Source organism: Wyeomyia smithii, chromosome 3, assembly GCF_029784165.1.
Source record: "Wyeomyia smithii strain HCP4-BCI-WySm-NY-G18 chromosome 3, ASM2978416v1, whole genome shotgun sequence".
NCBI classification, from domain to species: Eukaryota; Metazoa; Arthropoda; class Insecta; order Diptera; family Culicidae; genus Wyeomyia; species Wyeomyia smithii.
The window spans coordinates 44,740,979-44,762,502 of record NC_073696.1 but is presented as its reverse complement, the minus strand read 5'-3'; the positions used below and the strand labels follow the sequence as shown (position 1 = coordinate 44,762,502).

The following is a 21,524-nucleotide window of genomic DNA, read 5'->3' as shown; positions in this document are numbered from 1 at the left end:
AAACGTGTGGATCGCGATGCACTGTAAGGAATATAACGACAATGTGCTTTGAAGATTATCGTGTTCGATAAACCGTAATTACGCGAAGCAAGCAGGAGATGAGCTGAGTCAACATTTTCCATGCGAACTTTAGTGTAAAAAATTAGTTTAACATCCATTCGTCTTCGTTGCTTCGTTAGGCACCATCTTTATCGTTCTGACGATCTCCCGCACGAACGTAATCACTTTCGTGAATCTACACTCACCGCTCAGAACAGAAGAGAATGAGAATGTAAGCCAGAAAAGAGCCAAAAAGGAGAATAACAGCAGCAGCCAGCTGCGTGGAAAGCGTCAACAGGAAAATTGTTGGATTTTCCATCGCCTCCGCCGCCGTACTGTTGTACAGCGGAAAGATCCATCCATCAGACGGCACTGCTGCGACCTCCCCTGGGTTAGTTTAGCTTAGAACGTCGCCGAGTGCGGACCGCGCTCGTCGGGAGTCCTAGAGCTAGAAAAACCCTTTTCCGGTGGTCACTTTGGGAAGCTAGCTAGCTTCCTTCCGGTTTGACCTCCGCAGTTAGTTAGTCGGTCGCGATTTTTGGTTGCCCTCTCGCCCAACTGTAATTTTTATATAACCGTTCGAGATTCGGAGAGTGATTCAGGCAGTTATTGCAGTGTTCAATCCGAAGTGTGTGTGCAGTGTAAGCCCAAAGAAAAAGGACGCTTACTGGTGAAGTGAAATACGCCAGGCGCCACCGAAAAGGTGCTTTAAATCAAAACCTATTTCTCGGTAGTTCCGGTATTTGCGCGGAGCCGCTAGCGAGCCGACCGGTTGTGAATGCGCGTGGGTGCTGATGCAACTTTTATCCGGCTGTCCCTCAAGCTGCCCCGTCAATAAGCCGGGCGCCTGTGATCTTTTCAAACTATTTTCTCAAAAATATGGACTTACAGTACCCGGCATGTATTTCGTTCGTTACCCTCGTTCTTCCCTTCTTTCTTACAGTTGCTGTTAATGGATTTTCAGTGGTAAACCAGTAACGCAAAATCGGATAAAATGAGTAAATTTTATGCGATTTTTATGCTAATCATTCTGATCGTAGTCACAGTCGAGCCAGGTTTGTGAACTTTTAACTTGCATGCATGTAAAGTATTTGTTCTCCTACTTCATGTTTATGATCTGTAGTGTTTGGGTCCGGTGGTTTTATGGGAGGCTTAATTCAAATAATCTATTGTTTCTGTTGATTGGGTAATAACTCATAAGTAACGACGAAACCACAGGACCTCGTCAAGGATATCATCAATTACCAAATAATGATGGTATTATGTACATACTATAAACTGAATAAACTAGAAATGAAGTAGTTGGAATTAAAGCAACCAAAAGTAAACTAAAAATTACGTAATTGTAATGGGTTATTGATAAGTCTTTGTATCCTAGAATGAATGCAGACTAGTTAGAATCATTATATTTCTGCTTAGATTATTACGAGTGAAAAATTGTCATTTAGTAAGTGCACTTTTATGAAAAAAATATTTCGCGAGTTTTCACAGAGATAAGGACTCTCAAGAATTATTTTGCACGTGTGTGAAAAAAATTATGTGGATTGTGGATTGTGAACAAGCGATAAAATATCATTGATATGTTTATTCGCTAAATTAACGCTCGATTTTAACACGGCGATCATGCTGATTTTTCGTTGTAAATTTTGTTTCAAATAATAATTCATTAGTGAAAAGTAACATTACAGTATTACAAAAAAAAACATCAAAAACAAGAAAATCGACAACGGAAACCACGGAACAAAAAACGATTACTTACATCAGAATCAGGCAAATAGGATCAAACTGCTTTTTTCCAATGTTTCGATGCAAATTTAGCAAAATATGCGAAAAGTAATAATAAAAGTAATAAAAATTACGAAACATAGAAATCGAAGAGGTTAAAAATTGATATTTTAAAAATATATCTTGAAGTGATGTTTGATGAAAGACATTAATGGTTAATGAACGAAAAACAAAAAAGTATGACAACTGCGAAACGACGGAAGCTGAACATTAAAATATCGATTTACAATGCTTTTTTTCACATATGGTAAGACGTTACCGGATTTTTTGAATGATAGAGCTATTCCATTAAAACTGTCCTAATGTTTTTATTTATATTATATGTGTTTAATTTGCCATTTTTGTTTTGACTAAAACATTGCACAGAAGTTTCTATGAGCTGGTTGTCAATTGTTAATAATAATTGTGTCTTTTCGAAAAAATATACACCGTGACAAACATTTTTTTATCAACAAAAAAATGAAAAAAAAGAAACGAAAAAATGATTGTCTATTGTTTGATTCGTATAACACCTTTGGTAAAGTTGTAGACAGCAATTTTGTCCTTCCAGAAAAAATAAACACAAAAATATAATTCTGAAATGGAAATCTAAAAAACAATTTTTAAAAATCTGTTTTTTTTTGTCTACAAAAACTATACAATATAAGCTAAATATTAATGGTCGATTAAATTCAGAGAAATAAAATCAAAAGGGTGAAAATTTAAAAAAAAATATAAAAATAAAAAAAATGTGCATTGTATATTTTTTTGAAGGACAAAACTATTATCTACAACTTTACCGTAGACACTTAAAGTTGTAGTGTGTAGAAGACACATGGAAGCCACCGCGTGGTTGACTACGAATTTTCATTGACACAAGACTCGGAAATAGTTAATGCGTTACTTATGAAAACACTGTTGTATGTTTTCATCACCATAACAAACATGAGGTTATGATGCCATATGTTACGCATTAACTATTACCGAGTGATATGTCGTTGAAAATTCGAAGTCCACCACGTGGTGGCTCGAAGTCGGCCATTTGTGGCTTCAACACACATCCACCTTAACCTATCAAATAAGCCGTTTCGAATTTAAAAATATGATTATCATTGATAGGCAATTAGACCCGTGTTTTTGTTTGGCCCCTAGGATAACACTTTCTGTCATTGGGTTACCCAAAAAATTACTTTTTTCAAAATTTTCAATTTCTGGAAGTTTATTACTTTCGAGCCGCTTACCCGGTTTCAAACCCTCAGGCATTAAATAAAAGGTTATTAATGAATCCTCTTAGAGAAAATATCCAACTGTATTATAAATGCCAATTGCTATGCGAAAAGTATGTAACAAACAGTTTTTTTACCGTTTGAGACCCAGGACACCCTTGATATTTTGTTTGGATTTTTCAAATTATTTTTCATAAAATATTGACGGAGTTTTTTTTTATTTGGAAATAGAACATGTTTATGGGTCGTTTCTTAATCACGTAATTCACAGAGAGGGGGACGGGAAAAATACAACGAAAGACTACGCAGGGGCGGCGGGGAGAGGGTGGTGTTTTAAAGAGCAAACCACGTGATCCTTATTTTTTCTGACCTTGACCTCTGCCAGCTAGTCAAGAATTATGATTGTTGTTACAGTAAAACAATGCATTAACCCATATAAACCATATACCTTTTTGCCCGAGAAAAAAAGCAAAGTTTGGATTTTTTTTCTAAGCGTGTAACACCTTTTTTATTGCATAAAAGTAGTAATTTTTTGAGAGTTCAGTTATTCAACAAAAACAAAACATGTTCGTTTTTAAGAATTACCAACTATTTGGGGAGTAATGGCCGCTTTTTGGCAGAGGTTTGCGGTGTTTACGATAGCGACGCAACAGATCAACTAAAATCAAAAAAGTCATATTATTTCATTAGTTTAGAAGTACGCCGGGTATCAGAACGATCATTTTTCCTGAAAAAAAAAATGTTTTGAGCGCAGGAAAATTGCAATAATATTTTTTTTCGGCAAAGTCCAATTTCGTGGATCAAAAATTGATCGTTCAACGACCAGGAATTTTATAACGAGCATTTGAAAAAAAGGTGAAGAAAATCGGTTCAGTAGTTTCACCGCAATCGTAAATACAGCAAAGTCATTTTTTGAGAAACAACATTCTCAGATAAACGCGTATAAAGTTTCAAGTTTAGCATAAATCACTGATATCATTGATTTCATGATAAAAACCTTGAGTGGGACTGACTTGCCGTTACATTCTACACTGAAGAGAAAAGTAACCGCGAGTCAGTCACATTGCCATGGTGATGTTATAGTGATGACGTATTGTTATCGTTGTTATTCGTTGCCTGTTTGTTAACTCTTCGCAGTTTAGAAGGAGCTATATGTCCATGAAAACAGTTTTAAAAAAAATCGGCGTTGGAATGTCTCATGATGTACGGAACTGATGAAAGCTACTCCGGTGAGGATTCTGATGAAGAAACTAACGCCGCTGACAAACTGAAGCTTTTTTTTTACGCAAAAAGTAATAACCAAAAAGTAACAAAAATATGACGACCACACGCTTGTATGTGTTTCTGCAGGGAAACATACAACCAAGAGCCGTGGATACGTGCCGCGTAAAAAAAACCGCGTAAAAAAACCGCGTAAATTCCGGAATCCGCATAAAAAAACTCGTAAATTTCGGAATCCGCGTAAAAAAACTGCGTGAATTCCGGAATCCGCGTTAAAAAACCGCTTAAAAAAACGCGTAAATTCCGGAATCCGCGTAAAAAAACTGCATAAATTCCGGAATCCGCGTAAAAAAAAACTGCGTAAATCCCGGAATCCGCGTAAAAAAACCGCGTAAAATCCGGAATCCGCGTAAAAAACAGCGTAAATTTCGGAATCCGCGTAAATTCCGGAATCCGCGTAAAAAGCGACCTTGGTGTATTAGCATGACTTCACTCGCTGCATTTGTGTTAATGGAGCTCTCAGGTTCGTTTCTGTTCCCTTCATTCACACAGATGTGAATATGGGATTTATAGATAGGTACGTGTTTTGTATTGTCGAACAGATCTAAATGCTTTTCCATAAAGCGATGAGTGTGTGTTTTCACCATGTCTTGCATCCTCTAGCTAGAAAACAAATGCTTGTGTTTTCCTCAAACGTAGTTTTCAAATCATGCTTTGATTGTGGGCAGTCTTGTCCAGTCACTCATCTTTGTGCATTTACCAACACATTAATTGCATCACATCAGTTTTTTAGTAGGGGATTGTGGGTAAAATGAACAGGGGTGGTAAAATGGACACCCGTTTAAATCTCGGCTATTACATTGAAAAATAGTACAAACTTAATTGGCACCTTATCTTAGAGACACTAGAAGCTATTTGAGACAAAGTATGCGACATGAAACAGTCAAACAGTCAAAATAATAAACAAAAACAAAAAACACGTGTACATTCATTGTGGAGATGTTATTTTTGGCCTTCAAAAAATAAGGTTTTTTCTAGTCAAAAACAATATTTTATAACGATTTTTCTGCAAATATCTGTACTCAGACTACCAACCAGCAGAAATCATCAAAGGTTAGTAATTGTTTAAATGATTTTCTAGATATATTTAGGTTTTTTCAATAATATGTATGTGCGGGTAAAATGTACAGCCCATGGTGATGGTGAAAAAATTGAGTTAATTTCCATTAAAAAATCTAGATGCTTCGTGTTTGTATCAGAAAAGCGCAAAGGTAAACTCGGACCGAAGAACAGATGACCGCGGCTGAACGTACCGTTGAACGCGGAGTGTCCGTAAAAAAAAGCTTCCGCCATTTCTCAGTTTCTTCCGGATAAGGTCATGTATTGTTATTAATTCTACGACAAACGGTGTAAATTGAACTGTTGGTGAATGCATAAGTGTGTCACGTGCTATGGAACAACATTTTACTATCTGTAAAAGAATAATTAATGTTCACGCCCAAGGTGTTCATATTACCACCTCCCTATGTTCATTTTACCCACACGTGTCCATTTTACCCCCAAAAAACTGCTTTCGAAAATGCTCATGAAAACTCTTTGTTACACACGATGAGTATGCCAAGACTGATTGTAGGACGCAAATGAAGGCAGCTCTCGTCATATTTTTTCTCTACTCCGTGTGCGTATGACGAATAAACTAATATACACGCTCCGGATGAATTGGAGTTGCAAGAAACTAGTAACATGTGCAAAATATGCAATAGGGTAACGGACCCATAAATCGCCCACTTTATTCTTGACTAACCAGTTAAACGTTATACATTTTGATGTGTTACTTTGACGATGTACAGTATTTACTGTATAGTGCACAATAAACATTGTTTTGCACATTCCAGTTGTATTACAGCCAAAATAACGTATCTAGTCGAGTTAAATAGAAATTTCCTGATGGGTGTCCGAACCCCTAAATTCGACACCGAAAATCCTAATTTCGCCCACCTGAGGATCCATTTGTCGCCCACCTTGGTAATATGACGAAAACAGCTGTTAAATGAAACAAATCAACATATGAAAAGAAAATCAACCTAATTATGTAATGCAATTGGTTGGTTAACCGTGCAAAGCACTTATTCTATGAAACACCAGATGATTACCCAGCCTTACTTGGGATTCCATGTTAACTTTTGTTTGGCTTAGAAGTTATTACGGTCTGATTTTTTGATAGGGTAGATCTGCCTAATATAGACCACTTCCTTTAGTGGACCACCTGAACTTATTACACCAAATTACACATTATAAATATACTTATTTAGATTAATGCTTTAACAACTTCAATAATGTTCTTCATTAGAAATGTTGCAACAGACTTTTACTATAATATTCTTTATTAAAGCTGCAAAAAATGTCTTTTAATAACAGCTACCTGTTTCGCCATGGTTTGTTAACGTTTTCATAGGAAATGGCTTTACCAAAAACTGTATCACACTTTCCGAGCGAAAATAATCAGATTTTCGATGAACGGGTAGGATAAGAGTGTCTTTAAAAGATAAGCAATAAATTTTACTAGAAAAACACTTTAAATATTGAAAAAAATAGTGTCCCAATTTAGGGTGGAAATAATACTGTTTTCCTTATTCCGGCATGCTTCATTTCGAACAAGAGCTATCATCGAAATAACGCCGCGAATCATAGTTACCATAGTTACCATAAATTTGTTATGATTGAGTTATTGTATAAAATTGCTGCTAAAATGGGAAAAACGGCGGAAATTGGTAAAAATATACTGAAGCAGCTGTTACTGAGTGTCTTCAAGCAATAAAAAGTGGTGTTTAGACTAAAGAAGCTCGCAGGCGCTCCAATGTTCCACGATCCACCGTAATGTTCCGTGCAAGCAGCAAGTGGTCAGGAAAACCACGAAAAGGTAAACAAACTGCATTGACTGCCGCGGAAGAGGACTCATTTGTTCGCTGGATAACTCAAATGGCACGTAAAGGATTCCCTATTACGAAAGAACGGGTGCAGTCTACAGTTGATCCAGATCCAGAACTCTCAGTGCGTGAGCCAGAGTTAGTTTCATCAGCAGCAGCTACGGTTAAAGAGATGTATTATTTAGACCTGGCCCAAATTAGGAAATGGTTGTGGTCCAAATAAGGAAACGGTGGCCCATTAAAGGAAACTGTGGTTGATTTATTTCTTTTATTATGAGAAAATAGAGGTATTATATAGTTGTTTTTCACGCAGAAAAGATGATAAACATGTTACTTCATGTTTATACATAATGAAATACTTAATTCTGTTTAGATATTTACACTTTTTCTTGCAAATTTTGCAGCTACGATACTAAGTGGTCCATTAAAGGCAGTTATACCCTATGCTATGTTACTATTGAACCTTTCATTTCTAACTGGATTGTAAGAAGATCATGTTGTCAATAAAGAGTCAATCTTTGGTTAATTCTTCTATAAAAATCAATCTTATATCGAAAATACCTGTGTCAAGCTTGGTCTAGCTTTTCCGGAGTGAACATGAATCATATATTCAAATACACCACCATTTTTATATAGAAAGATTTTAGAAGCTCTTTATTGTTTTAATCGATAATCTTGACAAATCTTCAATTTAATGATATACCAGCTCCAGCAACTTTTCGAAACGTATTTTGGACTCTTCGCTATCAAATCATTATTATTATTGCTTCATCAAGAAGCGGTAAGTGAAAACAGACAATCGATCAAGGCGAATGTTTTCATGAAAGTCCAAAAATCGCTGGAAATGCAACATCAGCCACTTCAGATATTCCTAAAACATCCCAATAGTAATCGACAACGGTAGTTAATGTTGTATGCAGAGTTTCGGAAAACGACGATTAACTTTTCGTAAAATGGAAATCGCCATTGGTGCCATAGGAACTGGCTGGGCTTTAAAATGTCATCGAACACCGATTCTGAGTTTCTGAGCATGATCTGTTTTCTAGATGGTTATCCCTTTCTTTCCTTTCGATTCTATGACCATCAGCTCTGTAAAAAGTACACGTATACCAAGTTTGAGTTTATATAAAGTTTATATAAAAAGATTATATCAAGCTTGTATCGGAAACGTTGTTATTATTTTCCACTTAACTGTTATTGACAGACAGGGCGTAAATTAGGCACACATCATAATCCCAGAACAGTGTATAGAGATTCGCCCAGGGCGAAATCTGGATCCGGGGCAAGTAATGTGACCCATTTTTCGCCTCTTAATAATAATGAAAAATCTTCAGAAAAATCGATATTTTTGTTATAACTAACATGAAATCATTAAAATCACATTTAGGAAATTTCAAAGGCCTATAAAATATACAATATGCTCATAGTTTAAAGTACATTTCCGGTTAGAAATATTTAGCACTCGCTTCTGAAAACCAAAAGAAAATCCGTCTAACTTGCAGATGCTCTTTTGATAGCTCGTAAAATAATAAAATATTATATCCATGAATCACGTACCAGTGTGAAAGATATCATGAAATTTCAAGCTTGAGAGTAACGAATATAAATTATTTACTTTTGATTATTCAAAATCATTAATATCGTGAGGATCCATAGGAGGGCGAAATATGGTGCCCGGACGAAATATGGTTCCTCTACCCTAGTACATATGTGTTTTTTGTTGACTGGTGGTGAATGTTATTACCTTTAAAGTAATAAATTAAATAGAAAGAGGAGCATTTTTCGTTATTGCTTACGAAAAAACAAGTGACAATTTCGCGTGTGGTTGTAACGGCCATAGTCATAATCCCGTACCGTGTGCAAAACACACGACAATGTGTGTTGTTACTTGACGGGAGAAGTATGTTATTACTTTTCAAGTAACAAATCTATTACAAAACGGAACATTTTTGGTTATTGCTTTTATTTATTAAAATTTATTCGAAGACATACGAAGTATTTTAAAATCAACAAATTGATGTTTGAAATAATATTTTTTCAGTTTGGCATTTGGAGAAATAATTGAATTTTTCAGTGCGTCGAAATTCATGACATTATTCCTAGAAGTATGCTCAAATACTTAATGACTGCTTTTGGTTATCAAAAAATAAATGTCTTAGGGTTAAAACAATAGTTGGGTTAAGATCTGCATGTTGAAATATATTGCAAACATTTTCAGAAGCAAAAAAAAATAATTTTTATAAAATTTTGAGTTCAAAAATATTAAAAAACTACAGACCTGAAAAATCACTCGTAAATTTACTCTACTCACATCATTAACATCTTTGAATCATATTTTTATCGCTACTTGAACCTGCTCTTCAATTATTGGGAACGATTTGAGTGCTAACGCAGAAAAATATTATTTTTTATTCGGCTTTCAAAAACTTTTTATTTCATTGAAAAACAAAACCAAATCCGTTCCAATAAATTTTCATCATTTATATATAATAACAAATTTAAATTTTAATGAATTTACCATACAATAGTGCACATTTCTTTGAAGATTTAGGTCAGAAGTCTTTTTTGTTTTGAAGACAGGAAGAGTAACATTTTGTTTTTGAAAAAGGTTTCCGATTTTTTAATTTCATTCTAAAATGGTAAACCGCGAACTTTTTGCCAACATTTCTGTACAATGCACTTGCACAACGATTCTTGTTTCGATACCATTTCGAACATAACTAAAGAGATAAAAGAGAGCTCACATGTACGCATTCACATTTCTCTTTGAGCGTGTTTGTTATTGAACAAGAGAACCCAAAAAAAAAAAGGTGTCACCCGTTATGTTTAATGATCACCGCTATTAGAATCGTCTTATGAAAAAAGTTACTGCAATGCAGTGTAAAGTACAAACCGTATTTTGCCATTTTGGAAGACTCGAGACTCAGGAGCCCATATCCATTAGGTAACTTCAAATAAGTTTCTTCAAATAGGTACTTTGAGTGACTTTGATCACTTTTTTGATTGTATCTCAAATATTTTCAGAATATGCTGAAAACAATGTTATTCGATATTTTTAAATAAGTACTGGCATGCATTGAAAAAGATTCAGTCACTACTTCAAAAGTTTAGCAACATTTTTGCTGTTTTTAAATATGCTCTAAAAATTTTACACCAATCATCATTCCGGGGTGACTTTGATCACTTCATTGTTTTGATGAATTTGGTGTAACACTTTGCTACTTTCACTAAATTGAACAGCCTTAAACGGCCTAAACGAGTTTATATATATGGAAAGCAATTTGGGGGCCATTCACATTCTACGTGAACAGTTTATAATGGCGAATGTACAAGATTCATACAAAATTTTTAGAATATATATGAATTGTTGTCCACTGAGAGAGAAGGTGGTCTAAAATCATCAAAAACTAGTCCGAGGAATATGATTTACGAAATTGGCCAAATTTGCATGTTACTCCACGTCTTGGGTTTTTGTTAAGAAGAAATATGGAATACGCTGTGGAGAATATTAGGACTCAACATTGTCTTTGAGGAAATACTTGCAAAAATAACAATAAAATTTATTGTTATAATATTTGTTCATCTTGAGAACTAATCTGTGAACAAAATAAAAAAACTTTACGTACTGCAGCTTGTTGTTTTGAATCTGCTTGAACCGATTGTTTGTATGCAACAAAAATCGCCGAAAATACACTTTATTTTCAATTAATATTTTAGCATGAAAAACACTCTTTAAATAGCAGGAAATGCATGAGTAGTAGCAATGCGGACATATATCCACGCATTCAGTGAAGATTACGACAAGTCCCAAGCACTACGAGCGCTTTTCTACCACATTTTCAAAAAAGAGGTACAGTGATCAAAGTCACGGTGATCAAAGTCACCCCAGTTTACGGTACCAACTTTGATTAGAAGGGGGGAAATTTCGCAACAACTTTGTGTTATATTCTTATTACACTTCGCTGTTAAAAAAAACACATTTTATTTAAATTGAATCCTAATTAAGAAAACCGTAAGTTAATTTCAAATTACCAATAAGTACACTGGAAACGAATTTTGTATCAACAATCAACACGCGCTCAATTTGGAGGTATTAGATTATCCACTGTTTGAGGGAATAATGTTATGAAAAATGGGATTTTTTTTTATATTTATGATAATGTGTTATGATGTTCTAGTGCTAATCTAAATAATAAATGCCGTTAAAATTCATTAGAAGAAACAATTATTCCAATTCCTGATGCAGTGCTTATTGATTTTTTTATATTTTTTTATTGTAAACTAATTAAAATTAAATGCATGTTTATTACTAGCAAAAAGTTTTATGAGCAGCATACGGCGTAGTAAAAGTTTTCGAGAGATATGCACTCATTTTCAAAGAACAGATGATACTTTATCTATCGCCGCTGAGGAACGAAAATGTTGTATTTTTCTTCATATGCGTGAAATATGCACTTGCACATATCGGAACAAATGATTCTCTACCTATCGTAACTAGCTCAAAAACCAAACTGCTGGTGTGCATTGAATGGAAACTCCATCGCGACAGTTTGTTGATTGTCTGTTGTAACAGGCCTTCCGTTTGTTGATATAGTGAAACTGAAAGATTACAATCCTGTTTCCCACAAAAAAATACGACACTGGATGATAGATGAGAAATAAATACCCTTATTTAGTGCGTATCAAATCTCAACGTTATGGGAGATGCCTCTTTTTCTAAATAAAAAAAAACAACATCTGAGAGTAAAATGTCTGTTGGGTCTATCGCAACGGCTTTCGAAAGAATTTTATGGCGATGTATCGCACAAAAAAAACTGCTCAGTTTACATTTTGGTTCTACCTACTTCGTATCTGATAACCGATCTTTTTTGCTATCGTTATAAATTCAACTGGAAAATGTCAACGGAATACTTACTGGACATTTTATTCCATCAGTCCGGTTATGTTCTACCAAAAACTAATAGGAGGAAAAAAAACTTATTTCGCAGAAAATCCAATGGTTGCATAAACTGTTCCCTTCGACATGATGGCTCCGGTCGATGTCACCTAAAAATACCAACCAGCAAAAATAGTGCAGAAACGACGGAAGCTAGCAAAATTCGTTTGATGTCGTGTTACGTAAATGCCTTATTGCGGACGTAAACTTTACAACAGCAAAGGGCTCGTAGATGGATTGGTTCCGACGTGGGGCTGGATTGAATTGGGTTGCCTTACCCTCAGTTTTAGTTCCCCGACAGTGCCCTTCTTTCTGTGCTTTTCTGTTCTTATATAGGTCTTACTGTTTCAGGCCCGTGTCTCTTATCTTGGCCACCAACGCTGTCTGCCATTAGCAAGAGATAGATTGCACTGGTTTTGGCTCGCCCCGTTTGCCTTGGCTAGCGGTTCACCAGTTCCTTGGGAGGGATTTGGTTGGAAGCGTGCTTTCCGGAAGCGTGTAATTTCAATCGGGCTCAAATCGTACCCCACCGTATCTAGAGATGACGATCGGGAACATGCTACGGGTGGAGTGAAGTAAATTGGACGTTTGCAAATTGGTTTGTTAAAGTGCGTCTAATGAGTTGGAAAGATAAAAGACCGAAAGGTTGTGAAACAGGGTTAAAGTTGAAATACAGCCATTGGTAGTTAACTTGTGCATATGCACATTTCAGTTGAATGACAATGTTTTCCTATAATTACTGTTTTCATTACCCTCCGGCTGACAAAAATTTGTCATGTAGACGTGGAAGATTGTTTCTAGTTTACGACACATTCGCCGACAGTGACAGATGAGTTAGAATCATACCGCTACACAGTCGGGCGAGTCGATACAAATGTCAATGTCAGTACTTGCTTTTTCGTCGTTTACTTTGGCTTTGTTTTCGTCTTCTTCACGTTACTGTCAGTTATTTCTATACATCTATTTTCAACAAACTTATAACTTCTTCAAAGAGAGTTTTAAAATTGCATTCCACTTTCTCGAAATATCGAAATATTCTCGACCTGCTGCTGAAATTTTAGTGAAATAAAAAAATTAAGAAATTCAAATTTTCACCAGTGATTCTCCACTGTGCACCGGATACGACAGAGATGTTCATTTAGCCGATTTGGTTAATAGGTAAGGATAGCTTGCGGTTTGGCGACAGGAAAAGCAATATAAAGCGTAACAGAAATTGAGTGTTGAACCATGTGACTCGGACCCGTGTGTGTCGATTGTTTTGAAAAACACGCAAGCAAACAGACGAAAAGTGTATACGCCTTAGTGCTTTTACATAGGTATGCGTTCAATTTAGTTTTTCAGTGAATGTGACAGATGTGCACTTATTTTTGGATATTTTACGATCGGGTTTATTTTTATTCTGTCCAACCATCTTGCTTTTTTCGTCCCACACTCTGCCTTGCAGTTGGAGTGAGTGACAATCCGTCCACATTAGTGGAGAATTAATACGCTCTAATAAGCCGCAAGCGTCACTGCGTTATGGGTGTCAAATGAGCCACATGGCGTGTGAAAAACAGCAAAACATCCGTTACCATGCTTACTGCGAAGTACTAACTCTCCCATTAATGTGATCGGAGAATGCAAATATAGAGAACTACATGGGAAACCACCGAAATTATGTCTACGTATTACATGTTTATTGGCACGCTTCCTATGCCAAAGCATGCACATGCTGGCACATAAATTTTATCTTTGAATAGGGGAATGAGAGTTCTATTTACAGTGATATTTCATTAGCAAACAGCATCACTGATGTCAACATAAACTCAAAATAACTTTAATATCCTCTACTTATTCGGATCGCTGTTTCAGATGCTGTCTGTTCTCACTGCATTTTTATTCATAAACCGTAACAAAGCTTTTAAGCTTCCACGATAAATAAAATCACGTTCGTCTCCAATCATAATAAATTGCACCCAAAATAACCCATTTTATTTGGCCAACTGAATAAAAAAGGAACATCCAAAATAAGAGAAAAATTGTTGGGAAAATCCAAAATTGCACGTGCGATGTTAAGCGGTGGCGTGACTGAACTGCATGTTCAACAAAAAAAAAGTTCTTGAGAAGTTGATTCGTTGAATCTTCGGCTCTATATTTCATTTACTGATATCAATCAGTCGGAATGGTGAAGTGTAAAAACGGGAAATAGCGAAACTATTATGCGAATGTATAAATTTATTTCATTTTCAAAACATTGTTATTACTGATTTTGGGTTACAGATTGGCATTTTTGGTAGCTACTTATAGAACCGATAAATAATAAATAGAGCTGAATTCACAGCGAACTTCTGGTGAGCATTACAAACCCGTGTTACAAGTTTTGCGCAATAAGGTCAAATTAATGATTACCATAAAACACTCCAGCTATATTTATTAGCATTCAACGGCCATACCGGTCAAGGTGAGTGGTTTTGTGCTATTTTATCACGGGAGTGCGTGTTACAATTGTGCCACACTTACCAAGGAACTCAAATTGTTTCTTTTTCGCGTGTTTACATTATTTGCATATTAATTTATGGTGCCAGCGTCTCTAATGAATTCAGTGCCTTTCGGTGAAACTCCGGTGAAAGTGGAGGGCAACGTTTGTATTAAATCGTAACTTCAAACTCATCTTTGTAAAGTGAACCTTGTTAGGCAACTATGGATAGATGCAACTTCCGCTTCTTTCCTGCAAATTTTCCTACTTTATCCTGTTGGGAATAGCTTTCGTGATCGGAATGTAATGAGCGTAATCAACGAAATTAAGTGTTCAGTTTTGCATGTGCATCGTTATTCGTACTGGAAATTGCAATTCGTGCCAGTCTAGCATTATCGGTAAGGCAAGCTTAGAGGAAACGTTAAGGGAAAACGATGCAATTTGTCTAATCCAGTGGAAGTATTCTTGGAGGCTTAGAGCCTGGGTAGAATCTACGTCTAAAAGGGAAGCATTTTATATTAAAACAATGTTATACTCCGTAAGGAAGGCAATAAACTCAACCGCTTTTTTTAGAGTTTTCCCTAATATGTACATACAAAGCTCACGAAGGAATCATTGACACGCACTTTATTCAAACGATTAAGATATACATTGTGTACCATACTGTAAATCTATACATATAAAAATGGAGTTCTGTCTGTCTGTTTAATCCATATAGACTTGGAAATAAATGAACCGATTGGCGTGGAAATTTGTATGTAGGGGTTTTCGGGCCAAGGAAGATTCTTATGATAGTTTGAGATCCCTCTCACTTCTTGAAGGAATGGTTCTGATACAAAAGAACGCAAATCTCGTACAAACGAAGCACAAATTCCAAGCAAATAATACCAACTTTGAATGAAACCAACATGAAGATTTTAAAGTACGAGAAACGTTTCTATGACGGTTTGACACCCCTCCAGATTTAGGAGCGGGGGTGGTCCCACACAGTTTTTTTTCGGGAAAACAGCTTAGTGAGAATGCAAATAAGCCAAAAATCGAACCTGGACACCGTTCTTAGTTATAGTTTCTGCGGAACAGCCCAAATTACCGTTCCCGGAACCAGAATGATACCCAGAGGCAAGAAATTCCACATACCATTCGGGCATTTTGAAATCCGAAATGACGACTTCCGGTTTCTGGGAAACAATCTAAAATGACCGAATACCTTTCAGTATGCGTATTTCCGGAGCCAGAATGATGCCTTCAGGCTCGAAATTGAATCCACATTCCATTCTAAATTTTAAGTTGACGACATCCGCGGGTATTTCCGTAATCTGGATATACACAAGAGCCTAAAGCTGACCACGGACACCATTTTTAATTTTAAGATGGCGACTTGCGGTATCTGGAAAACAACCAAAACTAGCCGAATACCACCCAATGTAGTAGTTTCCGGAACCAGAATGATACTCAGAGGGCAAGAATCAACTCTACATGCCATTTTGAGTTTCAAAATGACGTCCGGTTTCGGGAAAACAGCCTAAAATGACCGAATATCACTTCATATGGGTATTTCCGTAATAGGAAAAATGCACAGAAGCCGCAAATTAACTCCAGATGACATTTTGAATCTTTTCAGGGCCACCATATTATTTTCAGAGAGTTTTTTTTATTAGTGTTAGATAAAAGTTATTGACGTAAACATATTGATAAAAAATAGTCTATCATAATAAGGTCTATAATTCAAAGAACAACAATGGAGACGATACCAAAACGAAATTCGAGGGAGGAAATCAACAGATTATATGAATAAATCAGTAGATTATAAAAATGATCACGAAGAAGTAACCAACCATTCAACGGATCATGGCTCGTAACTTGAACCAACCCTAATTATGAAATACGACAAGATTTGATCTAAAAAATCTAAACCTAAACCTAAATTGGGATAAAACCAATCATTTCAAACGAATAGTATTTTGAGTTTGAACGTATCTAAAGTTTGATCCATTTAATATTTGGTCGCACAAAATGGAACGTATCTTCATCATTAAAAAACGTAGAAAAAATTATGAGATATCATTTTCTAGCAAGTCTATTGACCTTTGAAGGAAAAATACAGAAAAAAATATTCGTCTGAGTTTCGGATGAATTCACGCACTTTACGTTTTATACCGTCTATTATTTTCTGCATATTGGAACTGTCAACTTGATCCGCCATTTTCTTCCACCATCTATGTGAATCAGCTGGTTTTGACGTTGAACTAACGTCTATATCGAAGTTAGGCGCCTGAATTTGAAAATCTAGTAGTTCAACCAGGAAAAACCAGGGAAAAGTGGTCAGCGCTTATATATGGGTCATTCCATGTCAAGTGTCCGAGGAAATGCATAGACCATCTCCGATTTTGACCGAAATTTGTGAGTCGATGTACTTTGTGGCGGAACTCATGAATACAAAGTATTGTAGCGATTGGTGGACCCCTCGGCCAATAGGACTGCCTCTACTTTTTGCAAACTTAGCGAAACACCTTTTTTAATTTGCGGATATCTCGGGACCCTGAACAGCTACAGGTGATATTGACATATCATTTTGAAGGGTTTTGTATCGATGAATCGAACTACGTGGTTTATTTCTTTCTGCAGTGTTGCCAACATTGCATTTTTCTCAGATTAAAACTTAATTTGCAATTTCCTCGAAACACCCCCCCCCCCTTTGATTTTGATTTTGACCACGCCAATGTGTTTAGACGATTTCACATAGGAATCACTTAACAGCAAAAAACAAAATGTAGCGTTCCAGAGATACAGCATTTTTAAACTTGCAAGATTTAGGAATTTGTACGTACACGCGAAATATTATTCTGGCAGGGGTTTGTGAAATCGGAGAAATGTTTCTTATAGGAGCATCCGTAAATGATGTAACGCAAAAATGGCGTTCGCCACAAAGTACATCGACTCACAAATTTTGGTCAAAATCGGAGATGGTCGATGCATTTCCTTGGACACTTGACATGGAATGATCCATATCAATTATTTCTTTTCAGAATATTGAGGTTTTAGCATCAACCGATCAGAAATTTTTTAACAGTTAAATTTATGTAATAAAAACAACCCATTGTTTGAGATACACTATTAAAAAATTGGTTAATAACATCGATTGTCTAAATCATACGGAGCAACTAATCACAACCTCTCTTCCCAAGCACAACCGACGGATACAATCGATCTGACTTTGTAAGCGATCTGTTGTTGTTGTTGTTCCACTTGAGATCACTTTCTGTTTTCGATGCTATTTTTACTTTCTTAACCATTCCTTTTTCTTCTAAACTCTTCCTTCTTTCCAAATAACTGACGAAACCTTGGTATATAAGGTATTATTCGAACAGGTCACCTCATCATTTACATTCCAAAACTCTTCCGGTATCATACGCATGCTATCGAATTGAATTTCTCATTCGTGCGTTGACCGGCAAAGCGAACGGTTTTTTCTGGAGCAGCAGGAAGCAGGTGGTGGCAAATATTAGTCGCTTATAAAAGCACACGCCATCGAAATAAATTTCTCATTCGTTTATCTGTATGGATTACTATAGCACGTGTGTGGGTAGCTAGACTGCCCATAATCGCATAATTGTAACATTTGCAAAATTGGTTGTTCGGGCAAATAACACTTTTATATTTTGACCTTAAATGCATTGTTCCCAAAACATTCGTGCAAATCGACAGTTCAACTAAACTTAGTATCATGAAGAAAGTATCACTTTATACTATGTTAACATTAAACATTACTTTCGCAGTCAAATTTGTTGTAATTTGTGCAATGCTACTTTTATGCCGTCACCTTCAAGCTACTTTTGAGATATATCACAGTGGAAATGAAGTTTTTCTTGTATTCAACTAGTGCTGGGACTATCCGGATTAAAATATCCGGATATCCGACCTCGGATATCCGATAAATATCCAAAATCCGGGTCAACCGGATATCCGGATATTATCCGACAGGCTATCCGGATTTTCGGATAGTCGGATAGTCGGATATCCGGATATTGTATCCGAACATAATTTAATGACAATTATGTAAATAATTACTTACGAGGGGATGGGGGATTGTGGAAAAAGCCATTCTTCGCGTTACATTTCATTCAAACGGGCTTAAAAGACAGAAAAAAAAATCCGGATATCCGGATAGTATATCCGGATATCCGACTATTCGATTATCCGTATCCGTATATCCGGACATGCGAATAGTATTCGTTTACACATCCGTGATCCGAGCTTCGGATAACCGGATCACGAATATATCCGGTTAAAAGTCCCAGCACTATATTCAACGAGCATGAGCTGAATATCAGAAACGGATCACCGATGGTTGGTTACCAAACAGAATAACTTCCGAGTTTCAAAAGATTTTTTTTTCTTCATCTATAGTTTATTTGACACGGCACAAATACAATTCAATGTTTAACGGCGCCAATCATATCTGGTAGCTTACTTTCTAAAGTATCTTAATAACTAAAAGCAAATTTTTTGTCCTCAATGCCGACTACGAGCTGAAACTAAATCTAACTTAAAGCTAGAATATTTTGCATTAAAAGCACAGGTATTCTGTTTGATGATTTTCATTGCCATAGGTAAGCAGCATATTAAATTTGTTCCGCTGCTGGGCCAAGATATTACGGACTGGCATATTGGGTTGTTTCCATCGGGCCTTGAGAGTATCGTGCGGGTCTGATTGCTGTTTCCGGATCCGGGGTCTTAACCTGTTCTTGTCGTTTGGTTGGATGTAGGCGGAAGGGGATAGGACTAAACTGGGGCGTGGATGGATTTCAGGAAAACGTATATAAGGGACATGTAGGATAGGTCACGGCTCGCCAAGACATCACGAACAGGAACAGCCGGCTGCCTACCTTCGGCCTGCAGGGAAGCTATTAGTCTAGACCTGGCGTCACGGTGTACAGGGCATGACCAAACAACGTACTCTATGTCGTGATAACCTTCATCACAGGCACAGATACCACTCTCCCCGAGCCCAACACGACGGAGATGCGCGTCAAATCTATAGTGATTGGACATAAGCCGGGACATCACGCAAATGAAATCCCGACCTACATCCAACCCCTTGAACCACGGGTTCGTCGATACCTTGGGGATTATGGAATGTAACCAACTTCCCAGTTCCCCCTTGGTCCAAGAATTTTGCCAACTGATGATCGTATTCTGACGTACAAATGCGAAAAATTCATTAAAGGCAATTGGTCTTTCATAAATATCACCGTTTGTTGCGCCCACCTTAGCCAAAGAGTCCGCTTTCTCATTGCCCGGTATCGAGCAGTGAGAAGGGACCCACGCTAAGGTAATCTGAGTAGATTTTTCGGATGAAGCACTCAGATGTTCCCGTATTTTCCCCAGGAAATACGGAGAGTGCTTAACATCTTTCATCGATCGGAGAGCCTCAATGGAACTGAGACTGTCCGTAAAGATGAAATAATGGTCCGTGGGCATTTTTTCGATAATCCCTAGGGTGTACTGAATTGCAGCTAATTCTGCGACGTAAACAGAAGCAGGATTATCGAGCTTATGGGAGACGGTTAAATTGTTATTGAAGTTACCGAAGCCAGTGGACCCATCAAGAAGTGATCCGTCAGTGTAGTACATATTGTCGCAGTTGATGTTTCGATATTTATTGGAAAAATTTTTAGGGATCTGCTGCACGCGTAAATGATCCGGGATTCCACGAGTTTCTTCTGTCATGGATGTATCGAAAAACACAGTAGAATCAGAAGTATTTGATAAGTCGACACGATTTGGAATATTTGAAGAAGGGTTAATATTTTGGGACATGTGATTGAAATACAATGTCATAAAACGGGTTTGAGAATTAAGTTCGATTAACCTTTCAAAATTTTCAATCACGGGACGGTTCAAGACCTCCCATTTGATTAGAATACGAGAAGACAGGCTCCAAAAGCGGTTTTTCAATGGTAGTACTCCAGCTAAGATCTCCAAACTCATCGTATGGGTCGATTGCATGCAACCCAAGGCGATACGCAAACAACGATATTGTATTCGCTCCAGTTTGATCAAATGTGTGTTTGCTGCGGAGCGGAAGCAGAAACACCCGTACTCAATAACAGACAGTATCGTTGTTTGGTAAAGCCTTATAAGGTCTCCTGGGTGGGCTCCCCACCATTGTCCGGTTATTGTACGAAGAAAATTCACTCTTTGTTGACATTTTTTCATCAGATACCTCACGTGACAACCCCAGGTGCCTTTAGAGTCGAACCAGACACCAAGATATTTGTGTACCAAAACCTGAGAAATCGTTTTACCCATTAATTGTGTTTGAAGCTGAGCAGGTTCATGCTTCCTAGAAAAAACTACTATCTCAGTCTTCTCCGGAGAGAATTCGATACCTAGCTGTAAAGCCCAAGCAGACAAATTGTCCAAGGTATCTTGCAATGGTCCTTGCAAATCGGCAGCTTTGGCTCCTGTAACAGAGATTACACTGTCATCTGCAAGTTGTCTTATCGTGCATGAATTTGTCAGACATTCGTCGATGTCATTTACATAAAAGTTGTAAAGAAGGGGGCTTAAACATGAGCCCTGGGGAAGACCCATGTAGCTAATGCGAAAAGTTGCCAAATCGCCGTGCGTAAAATGCATGTGCTTTTCGAACAACAAATTGTGCAAAAAATTGTTCAAAATTGGAGAAAATCCTTGTCGGTGAAGTTTACCCGAAAGAATGCCAATAGAAACGGAATCAAAAGCCCCCTTAATGTCCAAGAACGCAGACGCCATTTGTTCTTTGCGAGCATACGCCAGCTGAATATCTGTTGAAAGCAACGCAAGACAATCATTCGTCCCTTTGGTGCGGCGGAAGCCAAATTGAGTTTCTGATAGTAGACCATTTGATTCGACCCAATGATCTAAACGACGGAGTATCATTTTTTCCATCAATTTCCGGATACAGGATAGCA

The 21,524-nt window shown here is 37.0% G+C and overlaps 1 protein-coding gene across 3 annotated transcripts in view; it reads left to right on the top strand.

Annotated features, from left to right (window-relative positions):
• The first annotated feature begins 423 nt into the window (after positions 1 to 423).
• Positions 424 to 21,524, top strand: part of LOC129730281 (uncharacterized) — a 31,212-nt gene continuing 10,111 nt past the window's right edge. The window contains exons 1-2 of one of the 3 annotated variants that reach the window (XM_055689481.1): positions 424 to 680; positions 983 to 1,094. In XM_055689481.1, coding sequence (XP_055545456.1) covers positions 1,034 to 1,094 — 61 coding nt within the window. In that variant the 5' untranslated portion in view covers positions 424 to 680; positions 983 to 1,033. Of the gene's footprint in view, positions 743 to 801; positions 824 to 982; positions 1,095 to 21,524 lie in introns of those variants that run through there. The other 2 variants (XM_055689479.1, XM_055689480.1) reach the window with 2 other exon arrangements.